This window comes from Mirounga angustirostris, unplaced genomic scaffold (assembly GCF_029215605.1).
Source record: "Mirounga angustirostris isolate CCGP_5_RB_7025 unplaced genomic scaffold, mMirAng1.0.hap1 SCAF_8, whole genome shotgun sequence".
Classification (NCBI taxonomy): domain Eukaryota; kingdom Metazoa; phylum Chordata; class Mammalia; order Carnivora; family Phocidae; genus Mirounga; species Mirounga angustirostris.
In genome coordinates, this window is record NW_026991716.1 from 11925368 (window position 1) to 11947607 (window position 22240).

The 22240-nt window shown below is 44.4% G+C and overlaps 1 protein-coding gene across 3 annotated transcripts; it reads right to left on the reverse strand.

The window, feature by feature from the left end:
* Positions 1 to 1279: 1279 nt before the first annotated feature.
* On the reverse strand, positions 1280 to 21750 carry MYLIP (myosin regulatory light chain interacting protein). Of its 3 annotated transcripts, none has more exons than XM_045866341.2 (7): positions 21494 to 21750; positions 20191 to 20381; positions 8144 to 8329; positions 6646 to 6843; positions 5782 to 5946; positions 4445 to 4865; positions 1280 to 2838 (listed from the first exon to the last, which is right to left on the reverse strand). In XM_045866341.2, exons 1-7 carry the CDS (start codon positions 21578 to 21580, stop codon positions 2749 to 2751), a joined length of 1338 nt encoding a protein of 445 aa, XP_045722297.1. In that variant the 5' UTR covers positions 21581 to 21750; the 3' UTR covers positions 1280 to 2748. The 3 variants fall into 3 exon arrangements, with proteins under 3 accessions (XP_045722297.1, XP_045722296.1, XP_064453215.1); XM_045866340.2 differs by having other exon boundaries at positions 6646 to 6846; XM_064597145.1 differs by lacking the exons at positions 20191 to 20381; positions 21494 to 21750 and adding an exon at positions 10944 to 11755 and having other exon boundaries at positions 6646 to 6846.
* Between the last annotated feature and the right edge of the window lie 490 nt (positions 21751 to 22240).

A 22240-nucleotide genomic window follows, 5' to 3' on the forward strand; every position in this document is an offset into this window, starting at 1 on the left:
ACAGACGTACGGGAATGGGGTCGGATGGGGAAAACCATTTCTAATTTTTGTAACCATTAATAAAAAGGTGAAAGAGTGCTTTCGTTCAAGTCTTATAACTTACGTCTTTTGACAGAAGAGCCTCCTGAGGCTTCTGTCTCTCCATTTATCCCTCCACACTGTGTCTTTTAAGCACCCTGTCCATGGTTGTCTCCTCTAGGCCTACCCACGCCCTCCCACTGAAAATACTAAACCACAATGCTTCTCTGGCCTGGCCTCCTCCTAGAGCACCATCCTGATTTACGCTACTCACTACCAAACGCACGTCTGCGTCCACAGCTCACTGATGTCTCATAGCATCTCCTCACTTCTCAAAGCGCACCCACTTCTTCCCAGAACGCTGGACCTCCTATTTATTGCCACGTCTTACGACCCCTCCTTGTGACTCCAACCCCTTGACCCTGCCGTGCTCTTCCAGTGCTGATGTTCTACGACTTTTGAGTATGATTTAACCTCTCTCTATAAAGCAGTGACAGATCATTCACGTCTTGATCACGGTTACATTTCCAGCGTGCGTTAATAACTTAGGTACTCAGTAAATGTGTTGAGTGGACAAAGGATTGCTAGAACTTGATGGAAGATTGAATTAGGTATCGGAATCGTAGAAAACAAATCCCTCTCTCTCAATTTTTAGAAGATTATTTTCTGGAAATAATTGTACTGGTACTGGGCTGAACTTCTGCCGCAGCTGAAATCATGTCCTGCAACTGCTACAGAGAATTATCAGTTACATACATGACGTGCAGGGTTCTCAACTGTACCAAGCACTTCCTGAGCAGCACCAATGGGCACATGCACGCGGATCCTAGCAGCCGCAGCTCGGCGTTGCACAGAATGTGGTCCTGGAGTCTGCCACCTGAGACCATTACTGCTCAGACCTGGACAGGCGCTCACCTGTCCCGACCAGGCAACTAGCGGCATCATCTGAGTTTAAATGGCTAACTTCCAACTCTGTCATTCCTTTCCTTCTCCAGTACCTTCTAGTCCTGTCCCCAATTTTTAACTTTTCATCTGCTTATAGCTATTACTCCATTTTCACCTACATTTCAACCCCAGCCCAGAAAACAGAGGAGAGAATAATGGGATGAATGTTCTCAATTAGAGCCAATACTCTCAAAGTTTTCAAATTTTCCATATAGGACCAAAGTAGATACCAAGCAGGATGTTATCAATGCTCCTCCCTTTTTTAGTGAATAAAACTGGTTTAAATGACAAGAACTGTGAAGACACAAACACCACATTTGCTTTAAAGTCTTTATTATCCTGAATACAAAAGACAGAAGTCCTTTAGGATAGAACAGAGTTCTTTATGTGGAAACATTATTTTTTTTTTACAAGTGAAAAAATAAATACCTCTTGGAATAAAGGCTTATATGCTAATATGTGCCATAAAAAAGTAGAGTTTTAATATTTGACAAAATGTCTGTGCAAAGAAACAAATGCATAAACACATTACTGCTACATTAAGGCAATATGAAAAGTATACTCGGAAATCTCAGTAAAGTGACAGTGTAGGTTTCTAGCTTTCACTTAGCTAGTATTGCACCCAATAAGGTCATCTAGGTGTTCCGACGTCCTAGAAAACCCACAAGCTGACCAGCGTCCAAAATGCCCAAGTGGGAGTGGAAAACATGATTAAGAATATAGAAACAAAGAAACTCGAAACCCCTCAAAGACCTAGGGAGGAGACAACCGAGAGTTAATACTTAAGCATTTACTACAAAAAAAAAAAAAGCATACAATAATCTAAGATACCTACAATAAGGCTATAAAAAGGCTTGATGGCTCGAGCAAAAGCGACCCCAGTGGCTGAAGCTGGAGTGGAATTTTTGGGAAAAGCGGAGAGCCCTCTGGTTGGTACACCGTGAAGCTTCATCTCCGCGAGCAATGCTCTGCTCCCCCAAGAACGTGCAGTCCCTTTTCAACTTAAATAAAAATATCCCACCAACTCAAAGAGCCCAAGGAGTGCGGACTACTCCACAGAAATCTTATAACCAGACTGGTAGCATTTTATAATCGAAAGACTTGGGGGAGGGAAGGGGGCAGGGACGGGGGAAAGGAAGCCGTGCGTACTGAGTTCTCTGTTTCACAAGCCAGGCTGGTTTACATCTGACAGCCTGGTTGTCAACTTTTTAAAAGTCACAGAATTGATCTCTACATCTGTTCGCCTTCCAATCATTCTTGAGCAAGTAATAAAAACAGAAATGACATTAAAATGACTGTTTCTTTAAGAAAAATTTCCTATTAAAATGTTCAGAGCTCCATGACCGTACAAAAAGAACCAAGTAAATTCTTGAAATGAATTCTTACAAAATTTGCTGCCAAGTAGGAAACTTACACCTCGGGATACATCAGGAGACTTAACGATATCCTTTCCTAAAAAGGTACCCACGTTTTGGCTCTGCAGCCGCTTAACTGACATCACAGATTTCACATATTCCTTTAACTTGATCACAAGAAGAGTAAATCCAACGACCGTGTCCGTGGCCCAGAACTCTTCCCGGCCCCCACCACTGCAGGTGCGGATTCTACGCGTGGTATGTTTTGGTGGGGAGGAGTATTCTTTTTATTCTTCCTTTTCTTTTTTTTTAAATGTTGCATGGCAGATGGGTGTCGGAGTATTTATGTTCTCCACGATCTATCATTTGTACAGTTTAGTGGTAGCGCAGTCCGTGGAAACGTGGCACGTCCCGTTAGGTGCACCGCACGTCAGATCACGGTCAGGTTGAGCAGACTGGTGTGGGTCGGCAGATAGACGTGCTGCACGTGCTCCACCGTCGACCTGCAGACTGGACACGACTGGAAAAGAGAAGCCCACGGTACTGGTTAGGACACCTGCGGGGCTGTGTCTTCAGTACTCATGCGCGGCACCTACTCTATTCCGTTCGCTACCTAAGTTGTGGCCACGACTATTTCTAGCTCTCAAGTGGTAGAGATCGTTGCTCTTTCTCTTTTTTTTTTCGAGATTTTATTTATTTGACAGAGAGAGAGAGAGTGAGAGCGAGAGCATGCATGAGCAGGGGGAGGGGCAGAGGGAGAAACAGGCTCCCCGCTAAGCAGGGAGCCCAATATGGGGCTTGATCCCAGGACCCTAGGACCATGACCTAAGCTGAAGACAGACGCTCAACCCACTGAGCCACCCAGGCGCCCCGGTATCTTTGCTTTCTAATGGGTCTGAAAGTCTATACCTTACAAGGGATTCAAAATATTATGAAAAAGTATAAACTGCACGCAATTACTTAGGTTTTTAGTCCCACTCTAACCCAGGCACAATGAGTAAAGTGATTAGCAAAGAATTCCTGCTGTGTAGCGAGGCTTGGTCCTTGCATGGGCAGAGTGCGATCCCTCTGGCAGTGATGTAGGAGACCTGAGACCCTTCCAGAGTCTGGGTGTCCCTGGCTCAGTGGGCTGACCCAGGCCAGTGCCACTGGGTTGATGCCACGTGGCCAGTGAACTTGGCTCTGCTCCGAATCCCAGGTCATAGCTCCACATCCCTGGCTGGCTTCTCAGCAAGCTCGGGCCCCTCCCTCAGCCACAGGGAAGCTTTAGGCATGGGGGTCCGACCATGAAAAAGGCAAATCCCTGACCTACCGCTCCTGGAGAAATAAGTCCTTGTTATTAACTCATTATCTACTCTTAGGAAGGACAAAGCCATCCTGCCGGCTCAGTATATAACCCTAAAACTAGTTCTGAAATTAGCAGCTTTTGGAGGACTAGGTATTATTTAGGGCTAATTCTGAAATAAAACCACAGTGACATTTAGCAAACAGTTCTTAGAAATGACAACAAATTGAAAAAATTATTGTAAGGGGAAATGTAAGGTGCAAGAAAGGAAAACATACATGCGTTGCTTTTTTTTTTTTTGTATTAATATTAAAATTAGTTTGACTTGCTAACTAATTGGCTCTTGCTAACAAGAGCCAATCCAAGATGCCCCTTGAGGCATAGGCAGCAATAAAAGGAAATTAATCGCAAATCATCACAGTCAACGATCCCCCCACAGAACTGAAAGTGAGCTCTAACTACTGCTTCTTAGTATTCTTTTTCAAATATTTTAAGTAAATAATAAAGACCATCCTCCTAAGTGTCAGGAAGCAGGAAGCGATGGTTCTAGCCTCTGGCTCACCTGCTTACTAGATGTGTTACCTTGGGAATCGGAGCCTCCTTTCCAGAACCTGAGAAAAGTCTAGGACTTAGAGCAATTACGTTGTTGAAAACAGTATGCTAATCCAGAATGTTTCCCAAGAGCAGTACCTGTGAAGTCCCCAAATAGGAAGCCCCTTCCCGGGTGTCCAGGTGTAGCTGGGCATTCGGCTTGCACCTGGTGCACAGCAGGTGCTCATCGACCGTGAACGGTGGGATGAGCGAGCCTGCCGCGGAAGAGCCGCCGCCGAGCACCCCTCACCTGCAGCTGGGTGGCACAGCCCTCACAGCACACGGTGTGGCCGCAAGGGCAGAAGGCCGAGTTGATCTCCTCCTCACAGCACACCATGCACAGCATGGCCTCCTTCAGCTTGCGCAGCTTCTCCTGGAGCGCCCTGGTCTGCTGGCAGCTGAGGCCCTCACAGCTGGCGCAGTTCATGCTGCTCTCTGAGGACTTCAGCGGGGAGTTTGGAGGGCTGTGCTCGCTTCTCGTGACGAGGTCCACAACACCAGCATTGTACAGAGCCCTCCTGGCGTGGTCGTAGACCTCCTTTGACGTTCTTTTAATATCGAAGACATACTTCTTGCCAAGGTTAATGTTTTCATTCAGAAACAGAGAGGCCAAGTGGCCCTTCAGGTCTCGGCTGTACTGCATCATGACGGCACTGGTCACCGTGTCACACCTGCAGGGACAGATGGAACGTCCGCTTCAGTACCAACAAGCCCGCGCATTCCCGAGACTCAGACCTTCAAATGCTACTGTGCCTAAGAATGTTCGTGTCAGCAGACATTTGTATTCTTGCTTGCATGCCCCAAAGTAAATTCTTCCAGTGTTATGTGTGTGGAACATTTCAAGGATTCTACCTCTGTGTTTCTCAAGTGTCCCTGGAGGACCTGGGATAAAGCAGCCATCAACAGAGAGGACCGTGAACACCTGCTTCCACCCCCGGGGATAGGAGCTCCGGCCAAAAACCGCTCATGGCAGGAAAAAGGGACACGTTCTTCTTTCCTGGCTTTATGCTAAAAATTCCCACACATTTTCCATTCTGCTCCAAAATTTGTGTGTCTATCTTAGCAGAAAAAAGGTTAAGATCGCAATTAAATTTCTCAGCTTTAATTTCTCACATATTTGGGTCAAACCATAAGCCTGCTTTATTTAAAGCACCTTCCGAAATGAGGGTATCGCTACTGTCATTAGAAAACCCTAACTGTGCACTGAGCAGTCGGGGTAGCTGCTCTCCGACAGAGATGACTTAGGTCGAACAGCAAAGCAGTCTTGGGACGGGCCCAACGAGTCAGAGTTCCCGGGGAGAGGAGGCGTTGTGAGGGAATAAGGTAAGAGAAGCTGGGTGGGGGAGGGGGTGTCTGTGCGGTTCGTCCCCACGCGCGTGCTGTGGGAAGAGCGAGTCCACGTCGATAAGGACTCCCAACGCTACAGTAGAGAAGGACAAACGAAATGTTCGAAAGCAGCAGATTTCTTAAATTCTGCACAAGATTCACGGACACAACGATACCAGAAACCACAGGGACCTTGTTGTCACCTGAAAACCCAGAGCTGCGGACAGACGCTAAGGTTGTGGGGTACGGAGCGCTACGTGCCTGTAGAAAGCGTGGGTCTCCGTTATTGCTCGGTAGAGCCCGCTGGCTGCCCTGGTGCTGATCATCTTGAACAAGAGCACGACGCTGTTCCCAGACTCCTTGGTGACGGTCAAGTACACGTTCTTTCCCGACTGGGTGGCCATCTGCACCACAGGGTAAGCGATCCTGAAACCCGGGAAGAGAAAAGTGAGCCCGCCCTGGAGGAGTGATCTGTCACTGTGTGTGCACCTCTGCGGAATTCCCCTGTGCTCGGGACCCAGCAGTACGACCAGATGCTTGGTCTGGGACTGCCCGTAAGCACCCCGCTCCCTGGTCAGAAAGTAGTTGTGGAGAGAAGTGCTGGAGTGAGCTGTGTGTGTGTGTGTGTGTGTGTGTGGAGGTGGAAAGGAGACTTTTACAGCAGTGAACTTCTCTGAAAAATATTGACTCTGCCACATCAGTACACTTGAGTTCGTAGCTTAAAAATAATTAAGGGGCGCCTGGGTGGCTCAGTCGGTTAAGCATCTGCCTTCAGCTCAGGTCGTGATCCCAGGTCCTGGGATCGAGCCCCGAGTTGGGCTCCCTGCTCAGTGGGGAGTCTGCTTCTCCCTCTGCCTCTGCCCCTCCCCGAGCTCATGGGCATGCGTGCACGCTCAATCTCTCTCAAATAAATAAAATCTTAAAAAAATAAATGAATAAAATAAAAAATAATTAAACGGTTATCAAGGCCTGAATAAAATTAATATCCGTGCCCAAAATGAAACATCTGATTCCTAAAAGGTAAGTGTCTAGGAAATCCCTTTCTGGTTTTATCTATTTTCATATGCAGAGCTATAAAGGGATACACACGCTTTGGGCTAAATAAAAATTTAAGATGTAGGTTACCTATTAATTGGGCAGAAGTCGTCTTTGCAAATTGAGATTCCTTCAGGTCCAACCCCAATGAGGAGTTTCTGCCCCTCGCTGTCCCTCACGGAATGCCACTCTATGCCATAGTTTTCCATTGCCGACACAGTCTGCAACACCTGGTATTCGGCCGAGGCCTGGCTGGTCCCCTCCAACTCTTTATGCTTTGCAACAATGCTGCTGGACACCAGAAGGGCAGAGAGGCATGGAGAGATTAACTGATGTGGTCTTTAGAGAGAAACTGGTATCATTTTCACTACTGAATCATGCAGATGCTGCCATTTATGTATCTCAAAAACTTAAAGCAATATAGCACTGATATTTCATTTATTTAGCAAATTGACTGTAAAATACTTCTAAGACACCATTTCGATCTCAAGTATTAAATGTTCAGTAGAAAAAACAAGTGGGGATGCCGGATAGGGGTGAATTGGAAGAATTACGGAAAATCTCTAAAATATACATAAGAAATTTTGTATGTAGGAACTTCTCACGCAGGTATCTATACTTACTTTCTAAGTTTCATTATGATATAGCATTATAAGGGATTGATTAGATCACCTGCAACTGAAAAATGCAGGATTTATTTTATTGTTGTTGCAGACAGCCTCTAACACAGTCCTTCAAGATCCCCACCTCCTGATAGTCACACCCTTGTACAATTCCCTTCACCTGAGCGTTGAGTCCCTGCTGTGTTAATGACTGGCGGGATTCATAACTCGCTTCTAATGCACAGAATAAAGCAGAAGTGATGGGATGTCACTCACTTCTGAGATTACGTTCTAAAAGGACCTGACTTCTGTCTTGGGTGTTCCCTCTTGCTCTAACTGACGGCTTGCCCTAGGGGCAGCCAGCACCACATTATGAAACAGCCCCCTGGAGAGGCCTGTGTGGTGAGAGAACAAGGCCCTGCCAACATGCCACGTGAGTCAACCTGGAAGGGGATCCCTCCTTCGACTGAGCCTTCAGATGACACTGAACTCCACCAACAGCTTGCCTCATGAAAGATCTTGGAGAACCCAGCCAAGCAACAGCCAGATTCCCGACCCCCAGCAGGGAGAGACGCTGGTTGTTGCTGTATGCCACTAAGTTTGGCGGTAACTTATTCTCCAGGAATAGGTAACTAAGACACCTACGTTAGGTCTCTTGGTTTAATCCTTGCTGGGATGAAGAAAATACCAACATATATGATAGACTTTTGAAGAGATCTGCATCCTTCAGAGGTCAGAGATTTAAAAAAATTCCTGTTCCACAGCATTTTATATAAGGGCATTCATTTAGGTGGATTGTTTTGTGTCTGTAAATTTCTCGAAGAAAAGGCTAAGAATCTTTCGAGAACAACTGGCTAAATTGGGCAATGATCTAGTCTTAGCCTCACCAATTATCTGTATATATACCAGAGATTCATTTTCCTAGGGAAATACCTATAAATTCGCTAGCTCGATGAATACGAACAGTTGCCCCCATGCAGCCTTACCTGTTCAAGGTGGCGCTGGAGAGCTCCTTTGCACACAGCTCCTCGTAGTTGTACTTGGCCGTGTTCTGATTGTAGTCTCCAAACTTGGTCTGGGCCAGGAGGGCACTGAGTTCCACTGCCTGCTCTGGGGAGCACTGGAGGTGGCCTGCCAGGAGGGTCTCTTTGATATGCAAGAAGAAGATATGCCTGCAAAGCATTGCGAGGAGGTTATCCTGGGGGACTAGCTTGATATCAAGCTCAACGTGCTTAGCAATTTCACAATCCCTTTTAGGTAATGAAAATACAATAATTTAAAAAGCCACCCCCTGGGGCACCTGCGTGGCTCAGTCGTTAAGCGTCTGCCTTTGGCTCAGGTCATGATCCCAGGGTCCTGGGATCGAGCCCCACATCGGGCTCCCTGCTCCACGGGAAGCCTGCTTCTCCCTCTCCCACTCCCCCTGCTTGTGTTCCTGCTCTCGCTGTCTCTCTGTCAAACAGATAAATAAAATCTTTAAAAATAAATAGATAAATAAAAATAAAATAAATAAAATAAAAAGTCACCCCCAAAATGCTCGCCACTAAAGACACTTCCTTTTTTTTTTTTTTTTTAAATCCTGAGTATTAAGGCAAAATAAGTCTAAGGACTTAAGTTTCTCTGGAATAAAAAGTATAACCCAAAGAAAACTAATCTAATTAAGACAAGTTCAGTAACATTCAAGTTATCAAATATAAAATAACTCCACACAAGTTTCTCCATTAAATTTTTAAAAAATTTTTAAAAGAAATTATCTTGAGAAAAACTTGATCTTGATGTGGACTTCATATCTTAGATCCTCACCTTTATTCAAATGACCCCCAAATCTCTAGTTTTTGCCCCAACTTCTCTAAAAGCATCACATTCAAATGTCCAAGTGCCTATAGACGCCTCCACTTTGATGTTCAGTATCCTAATTTCACTTTGTTCAAAACCAAACTCACTGCTTTCCTTCCCAAACCCACTTTTTCTTCCAGTGGGAACCTGAGACTTGTTATCTTACCCATAGACCCACTTTTGACTTTTTGTTTTATTTCCACCTACTATCTCTGCAAACTCTTTAAAGTCAGTTACAGTCTCCCTATTATTACCTCCTATGTCCTACTTGCAGCTCTCAACTGTCTGAGAATTTATAATCTCCCCCAAGCCAATCTCTCTAGACTCTGCTAATCCACCTTCCAAGCTACTTGTTTCTGGGATAAACTTGCCATTTCTCCACTCAAAATCCTTCAAGGGCCCCTGACTGTTTGCCAAGGAAGCATACTGTTGGCATGAACCCAGGGTTCTGTGGGTCTGGCCCCCCAACGTCCAGCCACATGTCCCATCATTCCCTCCAGCCACTATGCTGCTGGGAAAGAAACAATTCCTCTTCCTGGGAAGACCAAACATATTCATGTCCCTGTGTCTCTGTCTTGGCTGCTCCCTCTGTCCTGAGGGGCATTCTTTCTGCCCCCTCACTTAGATACCCTTTCATCCATACCCTATGCAAACTGTTTATTTCTCTATTATAGTATTCGACATAGTCTAACTTTTACAGTTAGCTGCACGTTAGCCTACGTCTCAAGTGTCTCTAGCACCAGCGAGCTCTGTGAATGGATGTAAAACCACACGTCGTCTGTGGACCCCAAATCCCATTCCATTTGTGCCTGTCTTAATTGCATACAATACTACATTCTACGTTTACTATAAGGTATGTCAGACTTAGACACTCCCAGGAAATGCCACATACCGTTGCCTGCTAATCCAGAGTGCCCAAGATTCTCAAGAGTTATCTAAAACTGCCACAGACAGACTGGCCTAGGTTATAAAATTGGTCTCTGGCAAACGTACGGGTATAAGCTTCCTTTGATGACTTGTTATAGCCTCTCAAACTTGCTTAAATGTCACAATATTCCTTCCAGTAACAAATTAATTACGACCAGCAGTTAAGTTCTGACACTGCTCTGAATAGAGCTCATAAGCTCAGCTTCCCACTTGAGCTGGATACCCTTATTCCAGTCCTCAACAGTGCTTTTATTTATATACTAGTCCTATGTCTGATGTCCCAGGTAGAGGGGATCCATGAGCAATATAAGAAAAGCAGAAGGAAGCAGGGCTAGAAATACAAGGGGGAGGGGCTCTATGGACAGTCTCAAAATGTCAGGCAGACAAGAGCCATTAATCTTCCTTTAAGAGATGTTTAAATTCAACGTTTTGTGTGTTCTAGAATGATAAAGAAATACTTAAAATTATCAGACTCTGCCAAATACTGCAGCTTTTTCTTTATTCAAAGCCCCAATGAAGAAATCACAGTAAGAATGCCATAAGAGCATGGAAAGAAGATAAGCATGGTTTTTATTAACCCAAACATCTGCTAGTCTTTAAAGTATTTCTGACACACCGCTAAACTGAGAAGGGGGTCCCTACTGGGGCACAAATAACCACAGAAATAGCTTGTTTTAAAATAGCTATCTGAGCAGTGAGGACTAGCATTCCCCTACAATCTTGGTGTTACAATACTAATTTAGCTGTCAAAAGGCTTTTTCGATGGCCATTCAGTAAATTTCATCTTGGTGAACGTATCGCTGTCCCTGTATTCATGAAAGGGGAAACAAAACTCTGAATACATGCTGATGTTAGAGAAGAAACTACGTGCTGAATGAGCTTAAGGGTATCACCACAAACTAAGTCTTCTCAACTTAATCACTGCTCAGGTGGGAGTATCTTTTAATTTCTTTCCCTAGTATCAACCTAGAGCCTAGTTCTCTGTTTCATGAAAGAGTTACGTTTAGCCTGCAAGAGTCTCACCATCGATCCAATTTCTCTTTCCAAACCATCCGCGCCTGCTCCTAGAGAGGAAGCTGCCAAAATCAAAGGCAAAGGAGCAGTAAGAGAATGTAACAGGTGGTCAGCAGTCTGAGACCTAATGCTGACCTCTTCTCAGCCTGTGGGTCAGAATTTCACAAAGAGGGCAGGAGAACAACTGGCCTTTTCTACATACCGCCCCCCTCCCCCGACCCATTCTAGGCTGGATGGCAATGCATACCCCGTAAGTAGAAGAATCCTCCTCTTTCCCCCTTACATGAACTTTCGGAGAGGGCCCTTCCTGTATTTTGCAGTTTCATGGCTACCAAGTAACTTTTTCATTTCGAGTCCACAAATATTTGTCATTCGTTGCCTCTGTGCCAAGCCCCACCCTGGAGTCACAGGGTGAACTGATCGGATCCTTTTTAGCTGGAACTGACCGGCCTTTAGCGTGAAGGAACATATCCTATCGTGGTAACTCCAGCCTCAAACTGATTTTTGGGTGACACGTGGATGCTCTTCAGGAGAACAAGACAATGAAGCAGTGACCGCAAGGGTCACCAGCTGTGGTGAGCCATGGGCATAGTCTCATGCCCTCTTCCCAACAGGGACGACGGCAGAGCTTGGAGACACATTCCAACAAGGAATCCAGTGATGGCTCAAGTGTTCGAGGGGTGATTTTGAAGCAAGTATTTTTTTCCTATTATTTTTCTCTTGAACCATCTGCTCTGTAACTGTCTAGTTCATGGACCACCCCCCGCCAATCCCTTTTTGTAAAATGGGTGAAAGGTTACCGATCATATCAAAATAAGCAGATGTGGTCAAAGAAGTCATACCTGCAATTAAATTTTTTTTTAAAGACTTTATTTATTTGCCCCAGTGAAATTTTTTTTTTAACTAAAGATCAAAAGTGGTTGACTTCTCTAATTGGCTTTAGGTTACATGCTAGAATCGCAAACAGAAAGAAAGCCTTTGGGGGCACCTGGGTGGCTCAGTCTTTAAGCATCTGCCTTCCGCTCAGGTCATGATCCCAGGGTCCTGGGATCGTGCCCCGCATTGGGCTCCCTGCTCTGCGGGGAGCCTGCTTCTCCCTCTCCCACTCCCTCTGCTTGTGTTCCCTCTCTCACTTGTCTTTCTCTGTCAAATAAATAAATAAAACCTTTAAAAATAAATAAATAATTAATTAAAAAAGAAAGAAAGTCTTTGGGAAAAAAACCTTTGTCTTAAGCAAATATCTGTGAATATGTCCTGCAGACAAAAGCTCAAACTGCATTTTCTAAACATTCTTCCAGCTGTGTGGTTCTTCAAGTTTTACTCAGTTACTAAGAAATACGTGGATCAGTCTGGAGGCCCAGAGTGAAACATTCTGGTTCACAAAGTAAGGTCTTTGCATCATGGGTACAAATGAATTCACACTTGCTGTAGCATTATGGAAGATTTTTAAAAAATGGAGTAAATAATACGTTAAAAAAAAAAAGAAGATAGTAGGAAGGGAAAAATGAGGGGGGCGAAATCGGAGGGGGGCGAAATCGGAGGGGGAGACGAACCATGAGAGACTATGGACTCTGGGAAACAAACTGAGGGTTCTTAGAGGGGAGGGGGGTGGGGGGATGGGTTAGCCTGGTGATGGGTATTAAAGAGGGCACGTACTGCATGGAGCACTGGGTGTTATGCACAAGCAATGAATCATGGAACACTACATCAAAAACTAATGATGTAATGTATGGTGATTAAAATAACAATAAAATAAAATTTTTAAAAAATGGAGTAAATATTAAGGATATGCCATATTCTCATTAAAAAAAGTCACATATCCTTAATACATTTTTGTTTTGGAGTACTTCAAATTTCTCCTACTTTAAAAATTAATTCCTTTCCATAGCTTTAAGGAATAAAGTTAGGTCATTTATCTTTTAAGAACTGTAAGCAGAGAACTGTCCTCTGAACACTGGCTTGTCTCATAAAGAAATCATCTAATAATCAAAGCAGAACTTTCTGCAAACCGACAGGGGTTGCTGACCTGACCATCATAGACGGTTGCGCTCACTCACTGCCCTTTGGTATCCTCCCGGTGACATCATTTTGAAGAACTTTCTGCGACACAAATGCAAATCAACTATATCCACATTTGCTATTAGACTCCACATTGAAGGAACAAACCTAAAACATCTTTAAAATGGCTAGGAAGCGATTTTTAAAAACTCTCCAGGGCCAACAATTGAACAGTGTTTCTCCCCCAGACCTGACTGAGCCTGGCCAGTGATGCTGGTGTGTTCCTCACCCAGTTAAGAGGCCCTTCTGAGATCACCCACGTGCCTGCCTCAGTCCAATGAGTCAGTTCATCACATCAGTTTATTTTAAACCTAGCTCCAACTGCCAAGCTGTATTTAAAAACTTTCAAATTAAAAAAAAAACAAAACTACTCTACATTTTTGTTTTGTTTTGTATCTTAAGTTCCACCGAAACAAAGATCAGTTCATGATGGCTCCTAGGCCTAAATGTATAAGCTAAAACCGTAACAACTTTTAGACTGACACGTAAGAGAGTATCTCCATCACTTGGGGGGTAGGCAAAAGTTTCTCAGGACACAGCAAAAATCATAAAAGAGAAAAATGGATAAATCAGACTTTGCCAAAATTAAAAATTTCTACTCATCAAAAGGCATTAAAACAGGCAAGGGGCGCCTGGGTGGCTCAGTCGGTTAAATGTCCGCTTTTGGCTCAGGTCATGATCCCAGTGTCCTGGGATTGAGCCCCATGTCGTGCTCCCTGCTTAGCGAGGAGTCTGCTTCTCTGCTTCTCCCTCTCCCTCTGCCTCTCCACCACCCCCCGTGCTCGCTCTCTCTCAAATACATAAATAAAAAGTCTTAAAAAAAATAGAAAGAAAATGGGCAAGCCACAGAAGAAAAAATATTTACAAAACACATCTCTGACAAAGACCTGGTATAGTTAAAGAATCTGCATAGCTCAAAAGCAAAGACAACAATTCGGTAAAAATGGGTAAATGACTAGAATAGATACTTCACAAAAGAATATGGAGGAAAGGCCAATAAGCACATGAGAAAAGTGGTTAACATTATTAATCAAGAGAGATGGATCAATGAAACCTACAACACCCCCACCGGAAGGCTGGCAGGGGTGTGGGGGACTCAGAAACTCTCCATGGGAGGACGGAGTGGTACACCTTGGGGAAAGGCCTGGCAGCTACTTCAAAAACTAAATGATCACCTCCTCTGTGACCCAGCTAGTCCATTCTTAGGTATTTCCTCAAGAGAAAGGAAAATATATGTTTTCAAAAAAGATTGTACTTGACCAGAGCAGCTTTACTCAGAATAGGTGGAAAACAGGTGTTCATCACCAGGAGTACGGATCGACAAACAGTAGTATATTTATACGATGGAATACTACCTAGCACGAACAGTCGTTGAAATGTATATATATATATAATAATATGATGAATCTCTAAAAAATTATAATGAACAAAAAGAAGCCAGACACAAAAGAGCACGCACTACATGCATGATTCCATCTGTGTGAAGCAGGATGGGCGTAACTAACCTATGCTGGAGGGTGGGGGTGGGGAAGGAGGGCAGGGACTTACCTCAGAAGGGCATGAGGGAACTTTCTGGAGTGGTGGTAATATTCTAAATCTCAATAAGGATTTTGTTTAAACAGACATATCCATTTGTCAAAACTCATCAAATGGTGTAATTAGGATTTATGCATTTCATTGTATGTAAATATTTTATCAAAAGGAAAAAAAGAACTGTAGATAAATACAGAGTTCTACTTAAGGATATGCATACTGAAATCTTTAGGGGGAAGTGTACTTACCCATAACTTAGTTTGAAAAACATTAAAAACAAACATGTGATAAAGCAAGTATTTTAAACTGATTAAACTATTAATAGTAGAATTTAGATCAGGGTACCAGCTGTTCACTGTAAAAATCTTCAACTTATCTACATGTTTGAAAATTTTCATAATAAGAGGTTCAGTAAATAACACTAGTGAAAATCCTTAGGGTCATGGTTCAGAATTCAAATGAACAGCTACCTATACCTAAAATGAACTATCAGATCTACTACACTCCATGGAAGGCTTGCAATTGAGAAACTGTCAGGGCCAAATAATGACCAAGTCAGGTCTCTATTCAGCTTAAGGAAATCCTTCTCAAAGCCCAAAATGGAAAATGGGACCCATGAACAAATTTGCTCTTTCTCAGGTTCCAAAGCAGTTAAAAGATATGGGGGGTAGGGAGGGGCTGAAAGGGAAGGGAAACCCCCCAACCTCAAAAGGATTACAAGAAGCATGAGATCTGCACTTGGAAAAAATAGGATTACTTACTCACAACACATACCTGACCTAGGCAAACAACAATCCAGGCAATCCTGCAGTTTAAACGTGTTCCCTACACGATCTCTCCCAACGGTCTGGATTGTGGGGAGTGCTGTTAAATCCAGGAGAGGTCTGGAAGCAGGCTACAGTGGCGCATGACTCCGAGAGTAAATGTACCTCATTTGCATGGAGTAGTGCATCACTGGGCACCCTGAGTCTGATCCTATGTGCCATCTACATTGTCCAGTTTTAGTTCAAATGACAGATTTAAAATTAAAAGTTCATTTTGGTTACATAAACAAATCGATTTCTTAATGTTCTTTGGAAACTTCATACAAATATATATGTATGAGAAATTCATAAAGATACTGAATGTGCCCAGATGGGAGATCTGTGGCTAAAATAAACATATGATCATGCAAACATCCTATACTTTGAGCAAAAAGAAAAATTTAATAGATAAATCAGAATTCAGACAGCTAATTAATACTTTCTGAAAACAATATAGAAGCCTGCTTTTCTTTCCTGGGGTCTATTTTGTCTTTGGTCATACCAAAAAAACAAAAAAACAAGGAATGTGTCATTCCACTCTTTGGCATAGAGTTGATAAGAAAAACACAGTGACACCTTTGTATCAGATAAATATTGCTGCAACAGTGTCCTACAGAACATACCCATTCTGAATTCCACAAAGGTAAATTATGCTAAGAAACCTTTACCAACACTGACAATATGTTGAAAGATACTGAAAATGATTATAGGCCCTGGCTAGGATCCATATGATTTGGTTTGTATACATTCAAGATTATCACCTCAACTCTGCCCATGGTTGCATGTGGCATTTGCTTTGTGGATTTCAATGATGCCATCTTCCCTGGATTTTGACATCTAAGTGATTTTTGTTGGGAGAAGAGAAAACCTGGGTTCAATAAGTACTTAGAACCTACAAATTGGCTGAAAATTAGACTAAGAGAGCCTGTAGCTTGAAACTATCTGAACTTCATAAAAGGTCCAGGCGAGTGGTAGTTCATTTTAGATGAGAACTAACAGCCAAAATAAACAAAAGGCTTGGGGTGCGATGGAGAGAGGGAAAGAAGGAAGCAAAAGAATGCCAAGCTCTGAGCAAATTCTTAACAGAGAATAATCACTACAAAACATTTTTTAATGGTGAGATTTCTTTTAGATAGTCTCAAACTTTTCAGTTTATAGAAGCAAACTGGTAAACATTTCATTATCTGTAAGAAAATTTGTATTATCAGTATCAGTTAACCCCATTTTTATTTACTTCTAATTTCTCAATTCATTGATTCAACAAATGTTTATGCACCAGGCACTTTGGCAGACTCTGGGGCTATGACGTTGATCAACCCCCTGCTTCATGGAATTTAAATTATTAGAGTAGCTGACAATAAACAAACTGTCACAGAAGTAAATGGTAGTGTTATACGCTCATTAGATGCTATAAAGGAAAGCTACGTGATGTCTTGGGACAGTTCAGTCTCCTGAGCAGGCCCAGCAAAGGCTTTCCCAAGGAGCAACAACTGAGTGGAGTCTGGAGGACAGCAGGATTTAACGAGGGATGAGTCAAACTCAACACCACTTGCTCACATCACTAAAATCTTGATGGGATTCAACGCTCAGGATTACAGCATTTCCCTGAACATTTAGTGCAGGACTCATGGAACCCTTGTACTAAGGCTGATTTCTGGGAAAGAGAATTCAGGTGTTGGTGAGTCTTAAGGAAGCAGGAGAGCCCCTAGCAAAGATCACAGAACTCTGCTAAAATGTAGCAAAGTCAGGAGAAACAGATACATTTTATGGGCAGTGGATGGTATAATCACCATCTCTGTAGATGAAGCATATAATTCTCAAATCTCTGGCTTTGAAAATGTGACACAATCTGGTCTGAATTGCTGTGAATAACTGAGAGCCTCTGAAAGGCAAGAATTTCAAAGATCACTATTATTTCAGATCTACTTCCAGAATTCATTAGTTTCACTTTTAGTTTTAATGCACAGCATGGCAAACATCTGCTGATATACCTGTTGGTCTCTGTCTCTGAAATGTGTTAGCGGAGTCTGAACAAGACTCTCTGGTTACTTTCCAGACCCCCCATTCAAAGGCAAACATACTAATCTGGGTAAAGAACCAAATCAGAGACCAGATTAACTGTATCAATCTAAGCAGACACTTGGTATGTTTTTTTTTTTTTTTTCTTTTTCTTTTCTTTCTTTTTTTTTTTGTCTTCAGAAAAATATATTTAGGAAAACATTAAGGAAAATAAGAGAGAGGAAGCAGAAGCAAAGAAAAAAAAATTTACTGCTAGAAAGGATTTTTAGAGACAAACTCTTCCTGGGCTTTCAACTGAGATGAAGCTCAGGGTTGGCTATCTTGGAAGTCTGTCCACTCTAATAGTTGGGTACAGAGCTGCCCCCAGAATGCAAGGCCTCTGCCCCACCCCCACCCCTCCCCAACTACTCTCCTGTTACCAACAGGCCTTCCTGTCTGCCATTCAGCAGCCGCCTCCCTAATATGATGCAAACTAATATATTCACTGCCCCCACTTAGACCAGCTCCACTGTGAGTAGGCTACTTTAATTCTCCACAGAGGCCAATTCGGCCAGGATATTTCAGAACCATTTAATAAACTATCCAGACACTGTGAGTATACTAAATGTACCCTCCTGACTTGACTTTGAGATGGTAAAAAATCAGGGCTCATAACTGGACTGGCAGAGCTGTGTTTATGGGCTATGTAAACAGATCTATTTTATTTTCATGGCAGTTTATATAAATATTTTATAACGAATTATTAAACATCAAAGAGTTTACCAACCAGCTTTATCTGGCTAACATGGCATTAGAGAAAAATCAGTATTTTTGCCCTGTAGTATCATGCACATAAAAACAATGCTAATTGTAACTATACTGGACCCAGCACAACTTTTGATCCTAATGAAAAGGTACAAATGTTAATTACAAATCACTTTAGTTATTAGAGCAGAATGCTCTATGCTTTAAAAGTGGCATTTTCTTCAAATTCTGTATTTTGGACAACCCCATAAAAAACAAGTAAAATTCACCAATATTTTAAAAGCAAGTCAAATGTTTAGAGCATGCTAATTTTTTGATAAGATTTCAAAAGGAACTAAAATCAATTAAAATTCCCTAGGTAACTAGGTATGTGTATTCTCTGAGTGCTAGTAGGCATGAATCTCAAGAGTTAGTCAATTGACTCAACAAAGTAGGAAATATCTAATTCACAGAATATCTCTATTTCTTGCATGAATAAAATGGACTTAATAATGGTTATTAACTCAGTTGCAGAAAAGCACAGGTAAAGACCATCTAGTAGCAAACTTCAAAGTCTGTAATCATTCATAACACAATTGGATTACGCTATTATGACTGCAGCCATTGTTTAAATGAGATGTATTTGGTCCTTGAAGCTTCTGCAAATTTAAAAAATAAAGTTGTACCATCAAAACAGATTTGCATCCGGAGACCCAGAAAGGATTGCAAAATCATCAAACTACACAATGAAAATTCCAATATGTTGTAATATATATATGTGTGTGTGTTTGTGTGTGTATCCTTTTCTCTTACTCTACTCCAAGTTATCACATTGAAGTGCAGAGTGGAAACTTTCACAAATCAGCTTTAAGTTAAAACAAAGAAATACAACCCTATTCTGATTAATATAAACAGCTAGAACATCCTTAAACGTGCAATCATGCAAATATTTTGCAAGACATTTTCAGGAACACTAAGAATGTAATATACTAGCTTGCCCAGAAACAAAACTGAACATTTCCCTCACTCTTTAAAGCTCCATAACAAGGTAAAAGAGACATTTCAAATTCAAATGAACAGTATTTCAAAATATGTTTCTATCAGTCCTTCAGCAGAGGACAAAAAAATGACATGCTAACAACTCTTAAAGGATTTTGCCCACTTACCATTACTCGAGATTGTCACACTCACATTTTTCAAGTGCATGGCAAATTTCCAAACCAAAGGATTATGAAAAATATCAGAACTTAGATCCAGTTTGTTGTTTTTATAAGTCGTTTTCTTTTTCTTTTTTTCTTTCTTTTTTTTTTTTAAACATGTCGCTATACGATTGAGGTCTCTCACATTTCAGCAATAAATACTGAACGCCAGTTTCCTAATTTGGCTCATCCTTAAGAAGTATTACAGTCAGTCCAGTGGAGAAAACATTCTCTCTTTGAAAAAGGAAACCACATGCTCCAGCTGTCTACCACTGCTGGTGGTTTTCTAGAAGTAGAGAGATAAATTCAACAATCTAAACAATCACGTGTTACGTATCTGCAGGCTGGAGTTCAGTTACACTGGCCTTACAAAGTTCTCTAAGTGTTCAAGAAACTTAAAAACTTCTAAAATTCTGCAGGGAGTCGGACAGAGCTCTTTGCTACATGCTGTAATCTGACACTAGGCTGAAGTTGACTAACTTTAAGTAACTAACCCAAGAGGAACTGTTTCCTGCTTTCTGTTAGAAGAGTCTACAATGACCTGTACTAACACTGCTGAGGCAGAGGTTACTATCGGGCATTATATGCAGCTATCAGGAAGTCAGTTGGGGTTTTAACCTTTTTTTTTTCCCCCCTGCGTCGTGGCAGGGATCCCGAGTGTTTGTAAGAATTCAACCCTGCTCCCTCATTGTTTATAAAGACAAGAAAAACCACAAGAGCCAGAAAATGGACCCCAGGCCAACTAGGCGGCTCCCTGTTCACCTCAACAAAAGGGCTGTGCCATGGAAAACTTCTCAGTTATGAACCAACTTGCTCTGTATCAAACACATTTGCCTGTGAACATCTCTGGGGAGGGGCAACGGCCCTTCTAAATGGAATCAAAAGTCTATTTGACATTGGTTTATTTCAGCATCATTTTACCTAGTCTGCTCCTGTAAGATGAGATGAGGCTCCACGAAGAACTTGACTCTCAGTTTAAGCCGGTAAGGGGCTAGCCCATCCATCTGCTGGGAGATCCGATTTCTCAGATTTAGCCATAAACTTTCACCTTTGCTACCCGTAAATTGCAGTCCAAAATAATCAACTTCTATAATTCCCAAACGCCGGCACACCTAGAACAAAAATGAGTGCAACATGGATGAGCAAACGGTCCCTGTAGTTGAAGCAAATCCAAGGACACCATCTGGGTCTAAGATTCCTGCGTACTTTTCACAAAGTTCAACAAAGGTGTCATAATGCCCGCCTTCAGCTTAAGAACAAAGTTCTTAGATCCTAGCGTTGCTAAACCAATGGAGAGACTTGTGCTTCCTCTAACACCTAGGACACCGCCGCCAACTGCAGTAGAGAAAAAGGAGTCCTCAAAAGCAGCCTTCCAGAAAGGCTGAGGAAGGGAATCTACAGGGTATTTTCCCTCTTATTCCAATCTCTGGAATTTCCTCCACCAGCACAATCTGCACAGCTGATCTGGCAGATTATCTGGACAATTTTAACCATCTGGACTCCAAAAAAAAACAACAAACACATTGAGGAAACACGCCACAAGTGTCAGCTAAGCTTGTTACAAGAGGTTTTCCAAACATCTCAGGTCTAGGGGGTTTGAGGACACAGCTTTCCATCTGAGATCAAATTTGCTGTCATACCAACATGCACTGTTTCGAACCACTCTTTTTTACTCCTGAGGAAATGCGTGCTTTAAAGACAACGGAGTGGATGACCAAAACCCATGGTTCTCCTGAGCCCTGCAAACCGGGAGGTGCAGGCGAATGGTCCATTTGAGAGGCAGCACGAGACAAGGGCCCCGCTTGTCTGCCAAGCAACCCCAGGGACCTGCGACCGCCAGCAGCCACCTCATCTCGGGACTCGGCTGGCACTGCCAGACCCCGCGGGGACCCGACAGGCGGCATCATGCACACACCTGCGGCAGGTGTGCTGGGCCGCCTTCTTCCGGGAAAGTGCGGGGTTGGGGGGGGCAGGGTGGCACGTCCGCCGCGCGCGTCCTCGCCCCCCCCACGCGCTCCCAGCCTGCGGGGGCCGCGTGCCCCACGGCCGCTAGGAGGAAGGGGCGCGGGCCGGGCGCCCGGGGCGCGCTCCCCCGCTGGCCGCAGCCGCAGCGCCGCCCGTCCCCTGGCAAAAGGCGCGCCCCGGAGCCTGGCGCCGCCGCGAGGCCCCTCGGCCTCGGGGGACCGGCCGGCCCCCCCTCCGCAGCCCGGCCCCTCGTCGTCACCTGGTTGAGGCAGTCCTCGCCGTTGGCTTTCGCCTCCACCTCCACCTCCATCAGCACCGCGTCCGGCCTCGTCACATAGCACAGCATGGCTGGGGCCGCCGCTGCCGCCACAGCCGCCTCCTCTTTGGTGCGCGCGGGGCTGCCGCCTCGCCACCGCTCGGACCCAGCCCCGGGCTCGGCGAAGTTGGCCCTCGGGAGGCTGCAGCGCCGCTGCCCGCCGCCCGCGGCCCCCCGCGTCCTCCTCCCCGCCACCCCCTCGCCAGCCCGCCCGCCCGCCGGCCTCACGGGTCTCCGCGGCGGCGCCGCACTCCAGCAGCCCGACTGCCTGCGGCGCGACGGGGGACCCCTCTGATATAGCGGCCCCGCCCCCTCCTGCTGGGGCCCCCGCCAATCACGGCGGCCCCGCCCCTCCGCCGCCGCCCGGCCAGCCAATAGCGGCGCCCGCTCGGCCGCCGCCCGGCCGCCCCAGGAGGGGGCAGCCTGCGGCCGCCGAGGGCTGCGGGAGGAGGGCGGCTCCGGGACGCGCCGGCCGCCTCTGCCCGCTGGGCGACGCTGCTCCGAGCGGGCGACCGCCGGGGGCTCCGAGGCGGGGGCGCCTCTCTGTCGGGCTGGAATTGACAGGCAGTCAGCGCCTCCGAGCAGCCTGCCGTTCTCCAGAAGCCTTGGGTCGCTCCGAGAGCGCTTTTCGGGAGAGGCGCACGCAAAAAGGACAGAGAGCCACCCCCACGCCCAGAGCAAACTTTCCCC